This window comes from Pantherophis guttatus, chromosome 16 (genome assembly GCF_059756535.1).
Source record: "Pantherophis guttatus breed Tessera chromosome 16, ASM5975653v1, whole genome shotgun sequence".
Lineage (NCBI taxonomy): Eukaryota > Metazoa > Chordata > Lepidosauria > Squamata > Colubridae > Pantherophis > Pantherophis guttatus.
Genome location: NC_142078.1, coordinates 15757441 through 15780743, shown reverse-complemented (window position 1 = coordinate 15780743; position 23303 = coordinate 15757441). Strand labels below are relative to the sequence as shown.

Genomic DNA, 23303 nt, shown 5'->3' with positions numbered 1-23303 from the left:
GCTTTTTCAAGAGGCAACTGGACTTGCTTGTTTTTTCTTTGAAGACGTTTCACTTCTCACCCAAGAGCTGAAGAAGCTTCTTGGAGGAGAAGCAAAACATCTTCGAAGGAAAACCAGGAAGCCCAGTTGCCCTCTTGAAAAAAAAAATTTCACCCCTGATCCTTCCCCTGCCACACCCACCAAGCCACGCCCACAGAACCGGTAGTAAAAAAAAATTGGATTTCACCACTGATTCAAGCTCAGAGAGTACCAAGGACCCTCGCGGTAAAGGATTCATTAAAAAGGAGGGGAGCGGCCGAGACCCTGCTCTCAAGCAGACCCCAACTCACCAACGGCGCTCATGTATAACAAAACTGTGACTGCTTGGTTCAGCAGGAGCCAGGGGAGATCCTGCCCCCACTTTGTCCTCCTCCTTCTCCTTCCACCCCTACCCCCCCCAAAAAAATAAAACAAGCCTACTTAAACAGGAGCCTAATTATGGATTTAGATGTCCAATTCGGAAAACGCCAACTGATCTGCGTTAATGAGATCTGAGGACTTAATACCTGCGTGTCCGCAATTATCTCTGCGGCTGGAGATTTGGTCTGCCAATCAAGAAATTACCTTTCGGTGTCTGAATGGTTCATTAAGCCTCCTTGGGAAGAGCAGGATGAGGGGTTCGAGGTGGACCGGGGCGGAGAAGACTTAATCAACCATTCCCAAAGGATGGAAGTCCTCGGAGATGTTGCATCCGAAGAGCAGAAAGCAGGATGGGAAGAGAAGAGATGGAAGGGAAGAGCCTTCTTAACTCCTTCTGATCCTTCATAGCAGTCTGAGGACCAGAGTGGTCAAGGGTCGAAGGTGGAATCCATGTTCTTTATCCTCCATGAAGCATGGAAGATGTCCGTGGAGATTATTCTCAATCATCCAGGTCAAGGTGGTGTTGTTGTTTTTCAAAAGGCACCTAGACTTTGTTTTTCCTTGAAGACTCTTCTCTCCTCATCCAAGAAGCTTCTTCAGTTCTGAAGTAGCTTCTTGGGTGAGAAGCAGAACGTGTCTTCAAGGAGAAACGAAGTCCAGTTGCCTTTTGAAAAAACACCTTTGGGTTAAGCATGGAAGCCAGCCGTGCGAGTTGGCCCCTAAGATTGAGAAGTCAAACAAAGTCCATCTACTACCACCAGACACAAACCCTATTGGATCAACATGGTCATTTTTGGTCCATAACCTTCCATGAAAGCCTGGCCTTCATCCTGCAGTGGATAGATTGGGATGTTGGTGATGATGAAGATGATGTTTGTTCCCCAGTTTGATGTTCCTCCACAGCTTTCCTGGCTGCTCTCATCTGAACAAGACCCCTAGGAGGAGTTTCCTCTTGAGATCTTCTCAGGACCAAGAACCATCTATCAACACCCTACTTTTCTTTGCTCTATCCGTCTGCAGCCTCCTTGGCCTCCAACTCTTCCCTTCATCCCCAAGGAAGGATCTCAGGAAGGAGGTCCTCCCAGGGGCTTTTTCCTACAGGGAAGGGCAGCCAAGGGGACTGCAGAGGGATAGATGGAAGGGGAACAAACTGTTCTCTCTTCAACAACCACCTCCATCCTCCTTGGTTTGTTACCATTGTCCTCAGACCATAAATTCTAATCTTGCCTTCGGCATGAAAGTCAGTTGGGTGACTTTGGGCCAATCACTAGGAGATGGTGAGTTCTAGCCCCATCTCAGGCACGAAAGTCAGTTGGGTGACTTTGGGCCAGTCACCAGGAGATGGTGAGTTCTAGCCCCATCTCATGCACAAAAGTCAGTTGGGTGACTTTGGGCCAGTCACCAGGAGATGGTGAGTTCTAGATCTCATCTCAGGCATGAAAGCCAGCTAGGTGATTTTTGGGACAGTCCCTCCCTCTCAGCCCAACCCATCTCACAGAGTTGTTGTTGTGGGAAAAATAGGAGGAAGAAGGAGTATGAAATATATTTGCCACCTTGAGTTGTATATATAATATCAGGGGCATATTACATGAACACAAAACACTTCTAAATCTATCGGTCATTACTGGTGTCTCTAGTGAAGGTAACACCTCTGATCTTTCTGGATCCAAGAAGTCATTTGATCTCTCTCTCTCTCTCCCCCCACCCCACTCTCTCATCTTTCTAGGTTGACCCACACCTCTCAACCTTCCCAGATCCGGCTTCATACAAGAAGGCGCTTGAGGTCTTCCATTCAGAAGTTCCTGTGAGGATCGGGCCCCTGGCTCAAGGCCTTTATACCACAGCCTGTTAAGACATATCTAGAGGGAAGAAAGAAAGAGGAGGAAGGCTGAATGACAAAAATAAACAAAATAAACTCAGAAGACTTAATGGCATATTTCTATTTTAGGACTGGAGATTGGTTTGTTCGCCTGATGATTAAACTTATTTTCAACCCGATATGTTTATTTGGTCTTGAATGTTTCTGCAATGAGTTAATCCGAATTCTTTCTCAGAAGGCTCAGAGTGTGCACAGTGTGACTATTTTTGAGTCTACCCAGGAGCAAAATATAGTTTGTCTTTCAAATAGTGGTTTATCACAAGGAACATATACATACACGTACTAGGCAAAGTCAGGCAATCAATCATCAACTATAGCACGGAAGCACACACGGAGAGAGGGACGCCCTCACAGGGCCTCTCTTATATATACAGCCTCTTAAAGTTGTATCAGCCCAAGACCTTGCTGACTCATTCCCTGCCTTATATCATTGTAGCAGCTGGTCAGCAATTAAAAGCATTTCCCTGACAATCTGAATTCTAGACAATCTTCTGGGACAATTTATCTCCCATTGGAAACTTGCAAATCAGTTCCTGTCCCCTCCTGTTGACAATCCCAAAATTAAGCGATGGATGGATTAAACCACTCGTTCTTAACCGTTTCTTCATCATGTTGTTGTTAGTTGCAAAGTCGTGTCTGACTCATCACAAACCCATGGACAACGTTCCTCCAGGCCTTCCTGTCCTCTACCATCCTCTGGAGTCTATTTAAGCTCATCCCGACTGCTTCAGTGACTCCATCCAGCCACCTCCTTCTCTGCCGTCCCCTTCTTCTTTTGCCCTCCATCGTTCCCAGCATTCGGCTCTTCTCCAGGGAGTCCTTCCTTCCCATTAGGTGGCCAAAGCATTTGAGTTTCCTCTTCAGGATCTCCTCTAGGACTGACCGGTTGGATCGCCTTGCAATCCAAGGGACTCGCAAGAATCTTCTCCAGCACCAGAGTTCAAAGGCCTCCATTCTTTGATGCTCAGCCTTCCTTATGGTCCAACTTTCACAGCCATCCATCGCAACTGGGAAAACCATCGCCTTGACTATACGCTCTTTTGTTGGGCAGGGTGATGTCCCTGCTTTTTAGTAGGCTGTCTAGATTTGCCATGGCTTTCCTCCCCAGGAGCAAGTGGGAATACATTTTGTGGCCGGAGTAGGACAACTGACCACAGCCAGCTCACTGTGGGCAAACTCACTGCAGGACAATTCCACCATTCAATTTAATTATTTAAAATCATTTTAAAAATATTTTAATTTTTTTTTGTCATTTGCCTTTCATTTTGCATCCTTTCTTTAATGATTCTGTTCCACTATTTCGTGGACCCCCTGTGACAACATCACGGATCTCCCAGGGGTCAGAAGCCACAGGTTGAGAACTGCTGGCTTAGACCATCAATCCTTAGTTAGAGGACTTTCAGATGACCTCCTTAAGCCCCGTTAAACGTGGTCAGCAAATCAACGGGGGGGGGGCGCTTGTAAATGCCTTGAGCTATAAACTCGAGTTTGCCTCTCTCTCACACACACACACACCAAACCACAACTTGCCAACCATGTGCCAACGCAGCTTGAATGTTTGTATGAATGCAGGAAGTCAAGGTCAGATGGCTTCCAACATTGGATTCTTCCATGCTTTGCGAGAGCGCCCTTTTTTTTGAAATCTCATCATGTAGCCTTATCTCCTTCTTCTTTTTCCAAATGTGTTTTTTCCCCACTCCCTTCTCCTTTTGGCACGGATGCTTCTTATCTTAGAGTGACACCCACTGGCAATTCTGAGAGCCCTCGTGAAGGACTTGGCTGACCGATCTCTTCCCATCCCGCGTCTTCTTCGGGAAGTGAGAAGAAGCAATCTAGCTAAACCAAAATATAGAATAACAAGAGTTGGAAGGGACCTTGGAGGTCTTCTAGTCCAACCCCCTGCTTAGGCAGGAAACCCTACACCGCTTCAGACAAATGGTTATCCAACATCTTCTTAAAAACTTCCAGTGTTGGAGCGTTTACAACTTCTGGAGGCAAGTCGTTCCACAGATTAATTGTTCTAACTGTCAGGAAATTTCTCCTTAGTTCTAGGTTGCTTCTCTCCTTGATGAGTTTCCATCCGATGCTTCTTGTCCTGCCTTCAAGTGCTTTGGAGAATAGCTTGACTCCCTCTTCTTTGGGGCAGCCCCTGAGATATTGGAACGCTGCTATCATGTCTCCCCTTGTCCTTCTTTTCATAAGACTAGACATTCCCAGTTCCTGCAACCGTTCTTCATGTATTTTAGCCTCCAGTCCCCTAATCCTCTTTGTTGCTCTTCTCTGCACTCTTTCTAGAGTCTCCACATCTTTTTTGCATCGTGGCGACCAAAACTGAATGCAGGATTCCAAGTATGGAATACTTACCAAGGCCTTATAAAGTGGTATTAACACCTTCCTGTGATCTTGATTCTATTTATTTATTTGATTCTATTTTCACATAATCTTGATTCTATTACTTCCTCTCGGCCTTCCACTTTTTCTTCTCTCTTGGTTCCTTCCTTCACGTTGATGGCTTTTGACTTCTCTTCCCACCATGTAAAGTTCTCCAACATTTGAACATATCAAAAGAAATTAAGGTAATCCTTGAAACGGGGAGAAGCACATCCAAAGATTTGAGGAGCATCTCCCTCGTCTTTCTTGAAAAGGAAAGACCAGAAGAAAAGGGGACTTTGCAAGTGTGAATGGCTAGTTGGTAAAAGGTGAAAGTTCTGCCTTTTCAAATGGTCCAAGAAGTTGCTTGAAAGCCTGAAGACTACTTGACAGTCCTATTGGCGTAAAACACTTTCCTATGCTTTTGAACCTAAATCCGTTGAAATATAGAGGTCAGAATATGGAATTGGAAGGTCTTATTCAGGTATTCGATTCATTGTGTAACCTTTGAGTTGGGTTTTTTTTTTTTTTGAGAAGAAGAAGGAAGGGAGGGAGGAAGAAAGTTGGAAAAAGAGAAAGGAAGGAAGGAACTTAGAAGAAGAGAAAGGAAGGAAAGGGAAGGAAAGAAATTGGAAGAAGGGAGGGAGGAAGGGAGGAAGGGAGGGAAGAAAGTTGGAAGGAAGGAAGGAGAGAGAAAAGGGAAGGAGGGAAAGAAGAGAAGGAGGGAAGGAAGGAAGGAAGCAAGCAACAGCAATAGCCCTTAGACTTATATACCACTTCACAGTGTTTTACAGCCCTCTCTAAGCAGTTTACAGAGTCAACCTATTGCCCCCAACCATCTGGGTCCTCATTTTACCGACCTCGGAAGGATAGAAAGCTGAGTCAACCTTGAGCCTGATGAGATTCGAACTCGACAGAATTAGCCTGCAATACTGCATTCTAACCACTGCACACCATGGAAGGAAGGAAGGAAGGAAGGAAGGAAGGAAGGAAGGAAGGAAGGAAGGAAGGAAGGAAGGAAGGAAGGAAGGAAGGAAGGACTAGCAATAGCAGTTAGACTTATCTACCGCTTCACAGTGCTTTCCAGCTCTCTCTAAGCGGTTTACAGAGTCAGCCTCCAACTATTTGGCTCCTCGTTTCACCCACCTCGGAAGGACGGAAGGCTGAGCCAACCTTGAACCTGGTGAGATTTGAACTGCCAAATTGCAGGCAGCAGAAATAGCCTGCAGTACCGCCCTCTAACCACTGCGCCACCACGGCTCATGGCGTATAAATATATAAACTCAGACCAGCAAAACACAATTAAAGCTGAACTTAAGATCCTATCAACATTTCTCCAGGAAAAGGAAGACTGTTGAGCAGTACGGAGAACAGGAATGCATTCCTGTTCATTAGCATTTAGGGTGATGTTGGGGGGTGGGTGGGTGGGAGGAAATCAAGTTTAAATATTTTCTAACCTCCAGGCTATCTCTGCATTGCCGGGGCGGAGAATTCCAACAGGCTAATTGTGAGGTTGTCAATTGCGAGATTGACTGTTATATTATGATAATGCGGCGCAGCACAACACAATGTGAAATCTGCTGGTGACGGTTCTTTCCATCTGGGGATTCCTAAACTCTTCTAAATCATAGGGATTTCTGTAATTACAGGTCATTGCAATAAGATTTTGATTTCGGTGTTTGAAGGACACAGTTGGAAGGGAGCTTGGAGGTCTTCTAATCCAACCCCCTGCTTGTGTAGAAGCTTCTAGACCATTCCAGACAAACGACTGCCCCATCCGCTTGGTCACGCGATCAAAAATTCAGACGCTTGGCCAATGACTCATATTTATGACAGTTGAAGTCAGGGGTGAGCTGCTGGGGGTTCGCAGGGGTTCGGGAGAACCTCTAGCTAAGATTCTGTGCAGTTCGGAGAACCTCCAAATCCTACTCCTGGCTGGCCCCGCCCACCCCGCCCCTCTCAGGAATCCCCACGCGGACCATTTTGGGTGCTGGTAAGTGCAGGGTGCGCATGGAGGCTCGGGGAGGGCGTAAAATGGGCCTACCGGAAGTTCAGGAAGGGCCGTTTCTGGACTCCAGAGGGCCTCCGGAGCCTGGGGAGGCTGTTTTCGCCCTCCTGGAGGCTCGAGGAAAGTCTTTGGAGCCTGGGGAGGGCAAAAAGTCCCCTACCCCGCCGTGGTGCAGTTTTTCTACTTGCATTTTTTTACCTGCTTTCGAACTGCTAGGTTGGCAGAAGCTGGGACAAGGGACGGGAGCTCACCCCGTTACGCGGCACTAAGGGATTCGAACTACCAACCTTTCGATCGACAAGCTCAGCATCTTAGCCACTGAGCCACCGCGTCCCCTTTTCTGTTTATGCACTTTCCTTTTTAGACTTTTTGTTGTTGTTGTTGAGCGAAAAGCGTAAAGAGGAGAATCAGGTCAGATTAGAAACTTTAGTTGGGGTCTGGCTTTGGTCCCTCCTCTCTCTCTTCCTCCCCCCAACTCTCACCACAACTCTCCTCCCACCCCCACTCCCCAGTTGTTCTCTGACAGCTTGCAACCGGCCTTGACTTCAGATGGGAGCTGTGCAAACTCCCCGCAGGGAAAGCACCTTCCCGGCCCCGCTTACAAGCTGCTGAGTCAAAAGGAAAGGGGGGGCAGAGAGTAGGGGGGGTGAGGGAGGGAGAGAGAGAGAGAGAGAGAGAGAGAGAGAGAAGAAGAAGAAGGATTGTTCGCAAAGGGAAAGAGACGAAGATGGGGGGAAGGCAGGAGAGAAGGGAAAGAGAGGGAGAGGAAAAGGTAGGAAGAGAGGAAGGGCAGAATGAAAGAGAAGGAAAAAGAGATTGGAAGAAAGTAGAAGAAAGAAAATGAGAAAGGGAGAGGGGAAGGAAGGAAGGAAGGAAGGAAGGAAGGAAGGAAGGAAGGAAGAAAGGAAGGAAGGAAAACAATTCCAAGAAGACAGTAATAATCATAGCCATCCAAAGCAGGTTAATATAGAACTTATTTATTTCATCTCCTCCTTCCTTCCTTCCTTCCTTCCTTCCTTCCTTCCTTCCTTCCTTCCTTCCTTTCATCCCTCCCATCATTCTTTTTCTTGTTCCCTCCTAATCTTTCTCTTACTCTCTTTCAATCTTCCTATTTTATCTCTCTTAACCCACCCTCCCTCCCTCTCTTCCTTCCTTCCCTTTCTCCTTCCATCCTTTCTCTCATTCACCGTCACCCTCATTCTCTTTCTTTCAATCTTCTGTATTTTTCTCCTAACCCTTCCTTCCTCCTTTCCTCCCTCCCTTCCTTCCCAGCCCTACCTCCACCTTCCCCAAAAGAGTGAGGGGCTTCAAGCAAGGCAGACTTCTACTGCTTCAGTGACAAAAAAATTCCCATGGGGGGGAGGGGGGAAGGCCTCTTGGGGGGAGGGAGACCTCTTGAAGACAATTTCTAACAAAACTGTGGAGCGACAGACGCAGCTGGGGAGGGGAATAGAATACCCTATCCCTAAAAAAGGAAGGGGCTGAAAGACCCCCTCCCCTAAGTCTTATTAATTTTTAGTAGGTGTCTTCTCTGGTCACTGCCACTTAATTCAAATTTCTCGGTGCGGTTTTTACAATAACAATGACAACCAACGACCTCCCCGTATTATCCTTGCAAACTTGTGAATTGAATTGAAATCCTTGGGGGGCAGGCAGGGGGGCTTTGCTTTGGGTTTAGGAGACCCTTCGGAGGGTCTCTTTTGCTACCCGGTGCGTATTTTGCAGTGTGTGTCCTTGTGCATAAGGCAGGATTGGATGAAAAGAAGGGTGATTTGCTGGTTTTCTGATTTTTTTTCTTTTTCTTTTCTTTTTCTTTTTTAAAAAAGGGGACGATTTGTGCCCGAAGGCTGCAGGAAATCCACCTGGAATCTCCTTTCTCCCTCCAGCATTTTCGAATTATTATTATTATTATATAGTTGGACATCACACACACACCCACTCAGCCAGATGTTTAGACTGGATTGCACATTTTTGGCCCACCTTATTATTCTTTCAGTTTTCTTGTGGCTGCCCAACTCCTGGGCTCTTTTCCCCCCCCAACTTCTCTCTACTCTGAGTAATAATTTCATTGTCAAAGTTTGAATACCTCCAGACCAGGAAGGTATTCATTGTCCCCGTTTTTTAATCTGGTGACTTGAAATTCTCTCTGTCTGTCTGTCTGCCTGTGTCTGTCTGTGTCTATTTATCTGTCTGTCTATCTGTCTGTCTATATTTCCATCTATCTCTATCTATCTCTAGCTAGCTAGCTAGCTATCTCTATCTATCTATCTTTCTATCTATCTATCCATATCTATCTATCTATCTATCTTTCTATCTAGATATCTATCTATCTATCTTCTATCTAGATATCTATCTATCTATCTATCTATCTATCTTCTATCCTATCTATCTTCTATCTATCTTCTAACTATCTCTCTATCTTCTATCTCTCTCTCTCTCTCTCTCTCTCTACTATCTATCTTCTATCTTCTATCTATCTTCTATCTCTATTTATCTATCTATCTATCATCTATCTATTATCTATCTATCTATCTATCTTCTATCTATCTTCTATCTTCTGTCTATCTATCTTCTATCTATCTCTGTATCTCTCTATCTACCTACTATCTATCTTCTATCTATCTATCTTCTAATTATCTATCTTCTATCTATCTATCTATCTATCTATCTATCTATCTATCTAATCTTCCCACCCTTGTCCCTTCCGAAATGTAACATAAACCAGACTTTTCCCTTCTTTCCTTTTCTTCTCTTCCACTTACTCCTGAGTAAAACCTCCTTTCCTGAGTAAAATCTCCCTATGGGCTTCAGGTCATTAAAAACCCCAGAGTCAAAATTAGCCTTACAAAAACCATCCTTTTTTTCTGGGGGGTCTCGTAGACTGGAGACGCCGGCTTTACATTTTTTCCCCCCACCGGTTTGGGCCCCTCCAGATGGAAAAGGCACAATGGTCTCAATGTGCTGTAACCGACAGATCACTGTGCCCCAAATTCGGGTTGAGGAATCGAATTTCTGGCTTGTTGATCTGGGTTGCCTTCAGGCGTTTAACATTAGGGGTCAAATGCCCAGTTTATTTGCTTTTAAAGATTCCTATTGAAATATTGCCAAGCGAGAGGAGGGGTTGATGCCTAGTAGATGCCGTAGAAGAATTTTTATTCTGGGCTAGGATTTGATGTGTCGTTTAATTGTTGTGTAAAAACGTCCTTCGGCGAAACTTGAATTGCACATTAAATTCTGTTGAACTTACTTGCAAGTCAACAAAGAGGCTTTTCCTAAAAGAAGGGGAAGAGCTTTAAAATTTCGGGGAAAATTGTGATGGTTTTTTTTGGGTTAAATAAGATAAAGAAAAGACAAGGAGGAATGGGTGGTGGAAGAGAAGGTTTTTGTATAGGGAGGGGAGAAATGAAAGACTCTTTGCTAGAACAATTTCAGAGTTTACTTTCTCGCGTTTTTAATGTCCGCTGGTCTTCCCAGCACTTTTCTCCCCTTCATATTTTTCTTTAAAAAAAAACACATTAATTTAAAGATCTTTATCACCAGGGTGCTGTAAGGCTTTTTAACAATAATAGCTTTCCTTGCCAGGGCTAAGAAGAGAGAAAATAATGTCACTTTTCGAGAACTAAACATTCTTCTCCTTCTCCTTCTCCTTCTCCTTCTCCTTCTTCTCCTCCTCCTTCTTCTCCTTCTTCTTCTCCTCCTCCTCCTCCTTTCCCCTCGCCTCCCACCCCATATTGCTAATAACCCCATTTAAAACTTCATCAACGACGTAATGATAGCAAACAGAGCAGCAATCGCCCGTTAACAGTCGGATCCGCGCTGTAATTAATTCAATGTCTGTTTTAATCAAACCGAGGAGCGATCAAGTTTTCTCAGTCCGGGTGGCACGCGTGACGTCACCCTAAAAGACAGCCGGCCAATCCGGAGGGGGCCTGCGGGGCACGTGGGCTCGGGATCGCAGTTAAAATAAATAAATTTTTAAAAAAGACACACACACACACACACACACACACACACACACAGGGGAAAGATAGAGGAAGTGGAGAAGAAAAAAGGAAAGTCGCCCTGAGTTTGGAAGGTTTCCCACGCGAGGCTTGGTGGAGAAAGCGGGACAACGAGGGAGCCGCATCCGGAGCTGTCCTTGGTGCTGAAACGGCGCGCCAAGGCCGTTTCGCCCCGAAATCTCTCTCTCTCTCCCCCACATACACACATACACCTCCGAGCGGTAGCTCCCGAAGGATCCCGCAGGATCATGGGAGGAGACGAAGCGGAGATCCCCCTCGTCGGCTACTTTGAGCCTTTTCAAAGGTGCTGATAATTCTCACTGTATTAAGGGGATTTTTGAGCTTTGATGTCCCGGGTTGCTAGGTCCGTTTTGGATGGGGACGCTATCCATAGTGCTGAAACCAACTCAACTTCCTTGCTACCTTTTCTCTTCCCCCACCATCCCATCGGATCTCTTTCTCCATCTTTCCATTCCTTGAGGTTGGGGCTTTCTTTCGTTGTAGGGCTGTTGTAAAAGTTTGCTTTCATTGCTATGTTGGGTTTTGGATAGATTGGATGGGATGTTGACTTCGTCTTTGATTTAAGATCCGGGCGGCCGAGGGGTGTTCAAGGACCAGGGATGGCGGTGGGACATTTCACAGCCGGGGTGAGGGGGACATTGTTGATGGGGAAGAGTCCGATCCATTGAACTCAATGCGATCTAACCTCCCGGGAAGCAGAAATGACCAGGCAGCCGCCTCAACAGCTGGAGTGGTTTAAGTGGTTTCCTCATCCTTGGAACCCCGGTGGGCTTTCTCTGGAGTAAGTCAAACAGCTGTAGAAGTTACGGTTGGGATTTAAGGCATGCTTAATTGCAAAGAACCCCCCGTGGGATCCAACGGGTTGATTCTTTTTGTAAAACTGCCCGATTGACGTTCATCCTTTTTGTAACGTTTAGTACCAACTCGACTCAGATCCTTCCTTTTTCCCCTTGCCTGTTGACATTTTTCCTTCCCTTTTTTTCTCTCTCTCTCTTCCCGCTGCAGCCAATTTGGACGCTGATCTGGCCCCCTCTCCTTCCCTCCGCGCCCCCCACCCACCCACCCCAAAAAGTCGGGACCTTGGATGTTAAATGCGGGCCAGGGATTGTGTGTTTAACGCGGTGCAAGCGTGCCTCCTTCGGCTTTCCCCCCACTCCGTCCCTCTCTCCAGAACAACAACCTCGGCCGGGTTAATGCCATCCTGAAAAGCAGCATGGAAAACGCCAACGGATTTGGGATCGACTCCCTCCTCTCCCATCGATCCGGGAGCCCAGCTGTGCCCAAAGGGGATCCGCTCCTGGGAGAAACCAGATCCCCTCTGGAACTTAGCCCGCGCTCGGAACTCAGCAGCGGCTGCCTGTCTCCTCCGTCGCCCCGGAGGGATTGCTTGGAAGCGGCAGCTCAGTTACCCGGCGGCTGCAGCGGCGGCGGCGGAGGAGGAGGAGGGCTGGTGAGGCTGGAGCCTCACCTGCCGGGACCCCCCATTTCAGCCGCCTCGGCTCAATCCAGAACGGTGACCTCCTCTTTCCTCATCAGGGACATTTTAGCCGATTGCAAACCCTTGGCGGCCTGCGCCCCTTATTCCAGCAGCTACGGGCAGGGCGCGCAGGAAGCGCCCGTGTCCATCCCAGCCAAGCCCAGCAGCGAGGACTTTCGGGAGAAAATCGAAAAAACTAGCAGTAACTCTTCCTTGGATTCGGAATACAAAGGTAAGAAGGAAAAAAAGGGTAAAGTACAACGCCTCGTTTGCAAAAGGGGAGCGGGGGGGGGAAAACCAGCCTTCAATTTCCTAACGGGGCCGTCGATTTTTATTTTTATTTTTTTTGTTGTTGTTGTTAGAAAAGTCACCAAGTTTAGTTTCTCTTTAGCCATTCTGTAAAGCCACCCAAATACTGAAACGGGGAGGGGAAAGAAACTAAACTAAACTCTGAGCTTCTAACCATCTCTTCCCTTGGCCGACTTTTTCCCCTTCTGATCTTCCAACCCTTCTCGTCTTAATTTCCTGATTTAGGCTAATAATGCGAATACTAATAACAAGATCGCGTGAAGTGTTAGTACCGCTTGATAACGCCGTAGGTGATAGATAGATAGATAGATAGATAGATAGATAGATAGATAGATAGATAGATAGATAGATAGTGATGGTAGGTAAGTATATAGGTAGGTAGGTAGGTAGGTAGGTAGGTAGGTAGGTAGATAAATAGATAAATAGATGGATAGATGGATAGATATGGATGGTAGGTAGGTAGGTAGGTAGATATAGATATATAGATATATATATTAAAAAGATGTTGAGACTCTAGAAAGAGTGCAGAAAAGAGTGATATTAGAGAACCGGAGGCTGATAGATAGATAGATAGATAGATAGATAGATAGATAGATAGATGGATGGATGGATGGATAGATATGGATGGTAGGTAGGTAGGTAGGTAGATATAGATATATAGATATATATATTAAAAAGATGTTGAGACTCTAGAAAGAGTGCAGAAAAGAGTGATATTAGAGAACCGGAGGCAGATAGATAGATAGATAGATAGATAGATAGATAGATAGATAGATGGATGGATGGATAGATATGGATGGTAGGTAGGTAGGTAGGTAGATATAGATATATAGATATATATATTAAAAAGATGTTGAGACTCTAGAAAGAGTGCAGAAAAGAGTGATATTAGAGAACCGGAGGCAGATAGATAGATAGATAGATAGATAGATAGATAGATAGATAGATAGATAGATAGATAGATAGATGGATGGATGGATGGATAGATATGGATGGTAGGTAGGTAGGTAGGTAGGTAGGTAGGTAGGTAGGTATAGATATATAGATGGAAAAACCATGGAAAAAACCTTGGTTACGTAGGAAAAACCTGGCTAAAAGAAAAACACAGATATATAGATATATATATTAAAAAGATGTTGAGAGTCTAGAAAGAGTGCAGAAAAGAGTTGACATTAGAGAACCGGAGGCTAAAACATACGAAGAAGAACGGTTGCTGGACTTGGGTATATCTTGTTTAACGAAAAGAAGGACTAGGGGAGAGATGACCGCAGTCTTCCAATATCTCAGGGACTGCCCCAAAGAAGAGGGACTGCCACAACCTCTTCTCCGAAGGACCTGAAGGCAGGACAAGAAGCAACGGGTTGACATTTATTAAAGAGAGACCCAAGAAATGTGGAGAAATTTCCTGACAGGGAGAAGAATTCACCAGAATTGCCACCAGAAGTTTTGGGAGCTCCATCGCTGGAGGTTTCCAAGAAGAGATTTGTCTGGACTAGAAAACTTCCAACTTTGTTATTCTCTTAAACCAACAACAAGGAAAGAGATGGCAAAGTTTTTTTTTTCCTCTCCTTCTAATTCTTGGACTGTTAGAAGCGACCAGAACGGAGTGACCCAAACTGCGGAGAGAATTTGGACGGTTCAGTTAGCAACCTTTGACTTTGGTCGGGGATCAGGTTTATATTACCCGCAGTATTTGGGATATTTCCTCAGCATCGGGGATAACGGTGTCATTCACCCTTCATCGCCAGCTTCTGCTGAGTATTCTCCAGTCAATGCTACAACAAAATGATTCTTATCTTCATTGTTCGGAGTGAATTGTTCCTAAGAAAAAATCCGGATCTTTGCAAAAGAGCCAGAAGCAAGGAAAGAGAATCCAACTTCTGCTTAGATGTCCCTAAGGTGTCCCTTTTTTTTTCAAATTGAATAGATAGACTGCCACTATCTAGGGAGGTTCCAGAAGAAAATCCCCCCCCTTTCTTTTTTTCCAAACGGAATGCTGGGTTGAATTCAGCTCCCTTCCCTTTTCACTCTGTCCTACATACATCCCTGGCTTCGCTCTTTAAAGCTGGCCCATTTTAGTTGGTCTTTGAAAAGAAAGATTTATCGGATTGTTTTGCCTGGGAAATACAAAAAAAATGAAACGGGGATTCCCCCCACCCCCCAGAATGAAAGATTGTCATTGAAGAACAATTTGGTGTAAAGAATTGGAACAATTATTGTTTGCCCTTTAGTAAGTTAGTCAGTGTGTAGTTTCTCTCTAGAATGCGTCTTACAGAAATATTTTTCCCCCCAATTCTTACAACCAAATCAATATTGCCTTGCCTCTTCGATTTTATTTTATCAGAGCAAAAGGGAAGAGCCTATGTGGCCCACTCAACCAACGAGGCTACTCAGGGTTTACTGGAAGGAGCGAGAAAGTCGAAATTCCTGTTTCCTTCTTTGTCTTGGAAGAGTTTTTGACCCTGGGCCGAAGTGGTCCAATTACTCCCCGTTCTCATTTCTAGTTAATTCCCCATCTAATTTATTCACTTCTTTCTCTCTCCTGCAAGAACTTAAGCCCTCCTAGCACAATGCAAACGGGGCTGGATATTTGTGAAAGCAGAAGCTGGAAATAAAGGCACATTAGAGGAGAAAAATAGCTGTAGTTGTATTTTCTGGAGACTTGAGAAGAAAAGGCGGATTTTGGTGATTTCCAAACGTGGAGGTTTTTTTTTTTCTTTCTTCCCCACCCACAAAAAAGTTTTCAAAACAATCTTAAGATTGTTTATGCCTTAGATATAATATTTATTTCTTTTAGAAGGAAACTTCTCTGTCAATGTCTAGAAAGGGGGAAGGAAGGAAGGAAGGAAAAGGAGAGGAAAAGAGGAAGGAAGGAAAAAGAGAGGAAAAGAGGAAGGATAGAAGGAAGGACATGAGGGAGGGAGGAAAGAAAAAGGGGAAGGAAGGAAGGAAGGAAAAAAGAAATAGAGGAAAGAAGGAAGGACAGGGGAGGAAGGAAAGAAAAAGAGAGGAAAAGAGGAAGGAAAGAAGGAAGGACATAGGGGAGTAAGGAAAGAAAAAGAGGAAGGAAGGAAAGGAAAGAAAAAGAAAAGAAGGAAGGACATAGGGGAGTAAGGAGAGAAAAAGGGAGGAAGGAAGGAAGGAAGGAAAGAAAGAAAAAGAGAGGAAAAGAGGCAGGAAAGAAGGAAGGACATAAGGGAGGAAGGAAAGAAAACGAGGAAGGAAGGAAATCCCTGCTGATTTACCTCTTAAGCATTCCCACAGATTTCAAACCCGGGTGTGAATATTGCTTCCTGGGAAGTAACTCCTAGACAGAGTCTATTCTCATTCATTTTTTAAGAGGGGGAAAAAAATCGCTTTGCATGAGAAAACCATTGAAATCCAAAGACAGGGTGGGGAATAATTATCACCAGACTATAAAACTCTCCTTGAGCTTCAGTCTAGTGGAGCAAATTCGTGGCAAGATCTTTGGCAGGGAAGCGATTTTCCTTAAGTGCACAACTATTCGTGGCAAGCTCCAAAGCACGCGCGGCTTTTACGCACGACAACGAATGGCGGTATAATGATATATATATATATTTTTGCTTGGAATTTTTGCTTCTTTTTTCACGAGAACCCTGGTGGGTTTTCACCAAAAGCGCTTCCCAAGATTGTAATCTGATTTCTTTTCTCTTTTTTCCCACCCCTCCTCCCTTTAATCTTATTTCTTTTTGCATGTCTCCCTCCCTTTAAGAAGTTGGGACTGCAATTCGTTTTTTTCGTGGCTCTCTCGGTACTTCCCTTCTCACGACCTCTTTAACTCGTGAAATCTAAGCTTCGGGTTTTGTTTTTCTCAAAAAAACAAGGCGCGCAACCCTTTAAAAAGCCGAAACTTCTCCAAACTGCTAACTGCTTTAGTTCTTCCTGCAAAATGTTCGCCGGTCCTTGAAAAGCTGGGGGGAAAAGACTTGAGAGAGGTTGAAAAGGAAGAAGGACGGAAGGGGATCGCCGGCCTTTCCAAACCAAACCGAGGGAGATCGAAACTTGGGGTGCCCCCCCCCCTTTAACTTTCTCTCCCTCCCGCTTCCTCCTGGCTGCCCGTTTCAAAAATCCAAGCAAAGAAAAGGTCTGAAGATCGAATAAAATCTTCTTCTTCTTCTTCTCTTCCCCCAAAGAGTCAAACGTTTGGGAAGTTTCAAAAATCTCAAAAGTTTTCCCTAAAGGAGGGCAGATTTTTTTTCCCCTCCTCCCCAGGATATATATATATATATATAAAATCCTAAACAAGGATCGGGCTCCTCCCTCTGTTTTCTGAAAGGGGGAATTGGTTTTCTCTTCAAGCCAGAGCTCCCACTACCACCAATTTGGAAAAAAGGGGAGGGGAGACCTCGGAAACGAATCCCCAGTGCCTTTCTTTCTTTCTTTCTTTCTTTCTTTTCTTTCTCTCTCTCTTTCTTTCTCTTTCTTTTTTCTTTCTTTCTCTTTTTCTTTCTTTCTTTTTTTCTTTTTCTTTCTTTCTCTCTCTCTTTCTTCTTTCTTTCTCTCTTCTTTCTCTCTTTCTTTCTTTCTTCTTTCTTTCTCTTTTCTTTCTTTCTTTCTTTTTCTTTCTCTCTCTTTCTTTCTTTCTCTTTCTTTTCTTTCTTTCTTAACACGGGCCTCGTTTCCTGAAGATTTCTCCCCAAGGCGGAGCTGAAAGATCGTGCAACCCCAGACCATTTTTGCCTCGAAGGGGGGTCCTTGGTGCTCTCTGAGCTTCGTGGTTTTCATTACCCAAACTAGACAACGCCGTCACTCTAAATTGCAGGCATGAAAACGTCTGCAAGGGGTGGGAGAAACACCCCAAACTCAGGGAGCACCAAAGACCCCCCCCCTCAGGTCAACCCCGAGTAAACATTCTCCTTGGATGCCATTCTTAGCTTTTAGGGCGCAGCTTCCAGATGTTGAGGCTCGATCCGTTTCTAAAACAGCTGCCAGGGGATGCGACCTGCACAAATCCACCAACTCCGTTGGATGGGTTGCGTCGGTTCTCTCTTGGGCAGCCCTTCTGCTTTGCCCTCTCTTAGAGATTTAGGTAAAACGGGGAAGGGAAGGGGAGGGGAGGGGAGGACGGAGGAGGGGTCCCTGTTTCTCCGGGCGCAATAAGAGAAGTCATTCCGGCCCAAAATCTTTCCGGGCTGCCTAAACACCAGATTGGAATATTGGATTTCTCGGCTGCTAAAGAATTAAAGTACTGGAAGGGCTGAGAGGGGTGGGGGAGAACAGATTTTCCCCTCCCTTTCTTACTCTTGGGGGGTCTTTCCAGCAGCCGTTGGGCAGGGTCTTTTTTGCTCTGCTCTGCTCTACTCTGCCTTTCTTCCTTCTCCTCTCCTCCCGTCTCTCTCTTTTGAAAACAACTTTTCCTATGTTTTCATCTCAATCTCTTTCCTTCTTTTTCAGTGGCCCTTCTTTCCATTTAATTTTTCCTATTTCCTTCCTCCTTTCCTTCCCAAATCTCTTTTTTCCTCTTTTCTCTCCTTCTCATTCTTTTCCTCCTCCTCCTTCCTTCCTTCCTTCATCCCTTCCTTCCTATTTTATCATCTCCTTTTCTCCTATTTTCTCCCTTTGTTTTTTTCCCCTTCCATCTCTTCTTCCTTCTTTCCTTCCTAATGTGCTGGTTCTCTTTTTTCCCCGTTTTCTTCCCTTCTCTTTCTCCTCCTTTTCTGTTTTCTTTCCTTCCTTCCTTCCATCCTCCCTTCCTTTCCTTCTTAATTTACCAATTCTATTTTTTATATTTTCTCTCCTTCCTTCCTTCCTTCCTTCCTTCCTTCCTTCCTTCCTTCCTTCCTTCCGCCTCTTTTGACTTGGAGAGTTTCCTTACTCCCCTATTGCCTATCCCGAGCAGGAATCCCTCTTCCCTACTCTTGAATCTGCGTGGTCTCATTACAGATTCCAACTTTTCTAGCTTAGCCTTTCACATCTAGCTTCCAAGATATATTCCCTCCCTCCCTCTCTCTCTTGCTCTCTCGCTCTCTCTTTCTCATTGTTATTCATTCTTATGGTTGTCTTTTATCTGTAAATCAGTAAATTTCTGATTCTCTTTTTCTAAATCTCTGCCAAGGATTTCAAGCTTCTAATTCTACCCGTCAACCACTCTAGATTTGAGATGATAGAGATAGATAGATAGATAGATAGATAGATAGATAGATAGATAGATAGGTGGGTGGGTGGGTGGATGGATGGATGGATAGATGATAGATAGATAGATGGATGGACAGATGGATGATAATAGATGGATAGATTATAAATGATAGATGATATAGATAGATAGATAGGAGAGAGAGATTAGATAGATAGATAGATAGATAGATAGATAGATAGATAGATAGATCTAATAGATAGATAGATGATAGATAGAGGGATAGATAGATGGATAGATGATAGATGATATAGATAGATTGGAGAGAGGATAGATAGATAGAAAGACAGATAGATAGATATAGATAGATGTTTGTTTCCCTTTCACACCTCATGTTTAAGAGATCTTTGGGACTCCATTTCTGCTTGAAGAATTCTTTCACCTCCCTCGTGGCTCAATTAAGCGGATTATTGTCTTCCTACGTAGAGAAACCAACTTGCTTGTCGAATCTAAAACCTGCCACAAGGATGTTTGAGCATAAAGCCTCTTGTCACCCCCCCCCCCGCAACCCTCCCCGACACACACACCCCAACTGAGGAAAAGCGAACACGCTGCATTCAAGAATCTACATTGGCACAAACAAACCCACTCTCTCTTAAGACAGAGAGAGACAACGGAGGAGGAAAAAACCGTACACACACAAACACACAAGAGATGGACTTGAGTTAATTATCCTCATGGCAACTGGGATTTGCCAATCATCCAGCTGGTTGGTGTCCACGATCCAAACCGGATTAAAAGAAACCAGTTTCCATCTCTTTAAGTTGCAGCAGGGAGAAAATGGTGAACTCCAAAACTGAGAAGGAGAATCCGAGAAGACAGAATCTCGTTTCCTCAATGTCTAGAAAATCTGTTTCCTTTCAATAAAAACACAACGAGGAAAAGTTGTTTCCTGTTTGAAGGATACAGGAAAATACATGCTCCAGGCTGGAAAATTATTTTTCCTGCTTCCGGCTTGTACGGAGGAAAACATTTCTATTTTTTTTTCCTAGAAAATTCTTTCACCTTGCTGCTTGTGGCTGACTTTTTCTAGAATGGTCATTCGCGTTTTGGTTATGCTTTTTTTTTTTTAATTCCAGTAGGAAAAATGAAGAGCCTTTGCTTGGAAAATTGCCCGTTTTGATCCTTCCCTTGGGACAACATTGCGCGGATTTAAAGAAACAATCTCGCCAATGATATTCCGAGACTAACACGAGCTAACTTTGATTTGCAGAATCCTTAGAGTGATAATGTGACTGTCGCACCCACTTTCTTTTTGTTGCAAGAATATTGTAATAATACTCAATAATACTGTAATAATAATGACATTAATCATCTTGCTCGTTTTCAGAATTCAGGCTAGCTTGATAGAAAATAAGGATGATGCGTTAGAAATGTTTACTGTTGGAAAGTGGCGATGATTTTGATTGATCTCTTTAACAAGCAGTACAGTTTCTGCTGCACCTGATGAAGTCTGGAGATTTTCAACACAATTTAAAAAAAAAAATGAAGCCAAGGATTTTTATTTTCCTAGCAAGTTGTCTCCAAGGATGCCCACATCTCAACGTGTCATCTTGGTCTCCTCCAGAAATGAGTTCATGATCCCAAGGAAGGAACCCTTTGAAAAGCAAAGCAACTTGTAAGAAATGAAGAGAGAAGGAGAATGGGAAGGAGAGAAAGATGGGAGAGACAGAAGGGGTGGAAAGGAGGGAAGAAGGAGAGGAGAGGATGGTAAGGATGAAGGATGAAGGAGCAAATGAGTGAAGGAAAAGGAGAGAAAAGGGGAAGGAGGAGGAGCAGGGAGGAGGAGGAGGAGGAGGAGGAGGAGGAGGAGGAGGAGGAGAAGAAGAAGAAGAAGAAGAAGAAGAAGAAGAAGAAGAAGAAGAAGAAGAAGAAGAAGAAGAAGAAGAAGAAGAAGAAGAAACCTGCATTCAGAATAAAGCAGAGTGCAGAGATGGAACTGTGTAGATGTTGACTCCCTCTTCTCTGTGGCAACCCCTGAGATATTGGAACATTGCTATCGTGTCCCCATGTCCTTCTTTTCATAAGACTAGCCATGCCCAGTTCCTGCAACCGTTCTTCATATGTTTTAGCCTCCAGTCCCCTCATCCTCTTTGTTGCTCTTCCCTGCACTCTTTCTAGAGTCTCAACAACTTTTTTTGTACTGTGGTGCCCAAATCTGGCACGAATTTGGCTCAAATATTCCAATATTTGAGGGGCTGCCCCAAAGAAGGGGGGGGGGTCAACCTATTCTCCAAAGCACCTGAAGGCAGGACAAGAAGCAACGGATGGAAACTCAGCAAGGAGAGAAGCAACCTAGAACTAAGAAGAAATTTCCTGACAGTGAGAACAATTAATCAGTGGAACTCCTTGCCACCAGAAGTTGTGGGTGAAAGAGCACTGGAGGTCTTTAAGAAGAGACTGGGTAGTCACTTGTCTCAAATGGTATAGGTCTCCTGCTTGGGCAGGGCATTGGACTAGAAGACTGCTGTGTCTGGTTAATTGATTGATTGATTGATATTTGGATGCAATATTCCGAGTGTGGATTTACCAAGAGATACCAACACTTCATGCGATTCCTGGTCTTGATTCTTTATCTCTGCTATTGCAGCTAGAGCCAACCTGATAAACGGCGCCCTTACAACTTCCAGCAAAAGTTGGAAATGTGAAGAAAGTTCGACTCTTACGTTTAGGCCTCAATAAATCCCACTGAATTCAATTGAAATTTATTAGAGACAAGAAGGGTGATTTCAGCTGCTGGCGCATAGAGGATTAAACAAACAAAGGATGACGGAGGACTTTTTTAAACATAATTTTCCTCTCCCGAAATAAACTTTTTTTTTTTTTAAAAAAGGTAAAATGTATATGTGGATTTTCAGTTCACCCATGGGGAAAATCAACTTTTTTTTCTCCTTTAAGCCTCTCTCTCCTTTAAAATAACCACATTTCTCCACTGCCTTGCTGGTTTTCCAAAATCAGGTCTATTATTTATGCCAATTTTACATTAAGAATGTAGAATAAACCCCAGAGGACGTCGTGCAGAAAGCTATTGAGGGAAGGATTCGTGGTCTGGCTGGGCTGATTACATCTATTAATTGTTTAATAATTGATCGTTTGATTATTATTTAATGACAAAGGTTGCAAATGAAAGGAAAGGAATATGTTTGGGCTGTTGCCACTGTGTGTAAAACGTGGCACGAGGCAGTGCTGTGCATTGTGTGTGTCTGGGGGGGGTTTTTGGGGGTGGGGGTTCACTTTACAGCTCCTTTTGATTATATATTTGAAACGGGCATAGCTTAGCTTTTTTCTCACCAGCGGGTGTTTTAATTCTCTTGGACTACAATGCCCATCTTCCTGTGGGCATACTTCTGGATAAACCTAAGTTTTGAGGGGTTTTTGAGGGCGGGGGGAGAAGCAAATGGTTTTATGTGCACAAATTTTTTAGGAGAGAGTTCCGTGAAGGGAAGTTACTCCCGAGTAAATAGCAGTGGGGATTTTATTTGGACATGGGTAATTACGCATGGTAGATTCACAGGGCTGATGGACAGCCCTAATCCTGTTCCTGTGAAAAATATTTTCCTTCCTTCCTTCCTTCCTTTCCTTCCTTCCTTCCTTCCTTCCTTCCATTTTCCCCTTCTTTCTTTTAAACATGTTAGCTTTCTCATCTTTTTCCCACACCTTCTTTTTCTCCTACCCTTCATTACCCTTCTCAATTCTTCTTCTATCTTCTCTTTCCATTTTCCTTTCCTTTATCCTGTCATTTCCTTTCCCTTCCTCTTTCTTCGCCCTTCTCTTTTTCTTCCCCTTTATCTATTTACCAGCTTTCTTTCCCTTCCCTTTCTTTTAGCGCACTCTTTTCTTTTTCTTTGCCTTTCTATTTTTTCCTTTCCTTTCCCTCCTGTCTTTTCGTTCCTTTCTCTCTCTTTCCTCTCTCTTTCCTCTCCCTTTCCTTTCTCTCTCTTTCTTTTTTCTTTCCCTCTCACCCCTTTTCTTTCTCTTTCTTTCCCGTTCCTTCCCTTCTTTTCTTTTTCTTTCCCTATTTTTCCCTTTCCTTTCATCCCCCTTTCCTTTCCCTCCTGTCTTTTCATTCCTTTCTCTGTCTTACCTCTCCCTTTCCTTTCTCCCTCTCTCTTTCTTTTTTCCTTCCCTTTCACCCCTTTTCCTTTCTTTCTTTTTCCTTTCCTTTCCTGTTCCTTTCCCTCTCTTCTTTCCCCTTCCTTTCCATTCCCTTTCCCCAAGGACGACCTTCTTCTCCTGTCCTCTCCACCCGAAAGTGCCCGGGACCCATTTTCAACCCTTTCTCTCCCGGCCCCAGTAAAGGAAGAAGGCGACCGGGAGATCTCCAGCTCCCGAGAAAGCCCACCGGTGAGGCTGAAGAAACCACGGAAGGCGCGCACCGCCTTCACCGATCACCAGCTGGCGCAGCTGGAGCGCAGCTTCGAGAGGCAGAAATATCTCAGCGTCCAGGACAGGATGGAGCTGGCCGCCTCCCTCAACCTTACCGACACCCAAGTGAAAACTTGGTACCAGAACAGAAGGTAAGCGAGACAAGAGACGCGGGCGGGGAGGAGAAAGATTTAGACTTCGTTCCCATTTGGGATCCAGACGGTCATTATTCTCAACCTGTCTTGACCGGATCTCAAATATCCGAGCTGGATCTTCAGATCGGCTTCTTTTGAGAAATGGGATTTTGGGAAAGATTTTGA

The 23303-nt window shown here is 44.4% G+C and overlaps 2 protein-coding genes across 2 annotated transcripts in view; both read left to right on the top strand.

Moving 5' to 3' along the window:
- CFAP77 (cilia and flagella associated protein 77) overlaps positions 1-2397 on the top strand; it is a 48308-nt gene extending 45911 nt beyond the window's left edge. Inside the window, exon 6 of the mRNA XM_087879997.1 lies at positions 2126-2397. Within this exon, the coding sequence (XP_087736123.1) occupies positions 2126-2251 (126 nt within the window). The 3' untranslated portion in view covers positions 2252-2397. The remainder of the gene's footprint in view (positions 1-2125) is intronic.
- Positions 2398-10663: 8266 nt separating this feature from the next.
- BARHL1 (BarH like homeobox 1) overlaps positions 10664-23303 on the top strand; it is a 20077-nt gene continuing 7437 nt past the window's right edge. Inside the window, exons 1-3 of the mRNA XM_087880004.1 lie at positions 10664-10961; positions 11684-12387; positions 22913-23135. Of these exons, the coding sequence (XP_087736130.1) occupies positions 11892-12387; positions 22913-23135 (719 nt within the window). The 5' untranslated portion in view covers positions 10664-10961; positions 11684-11891. The remainder of the gene's footprint in view (positions 10962-11683; positions 12388-22912; positions 23136-23303) is intronic.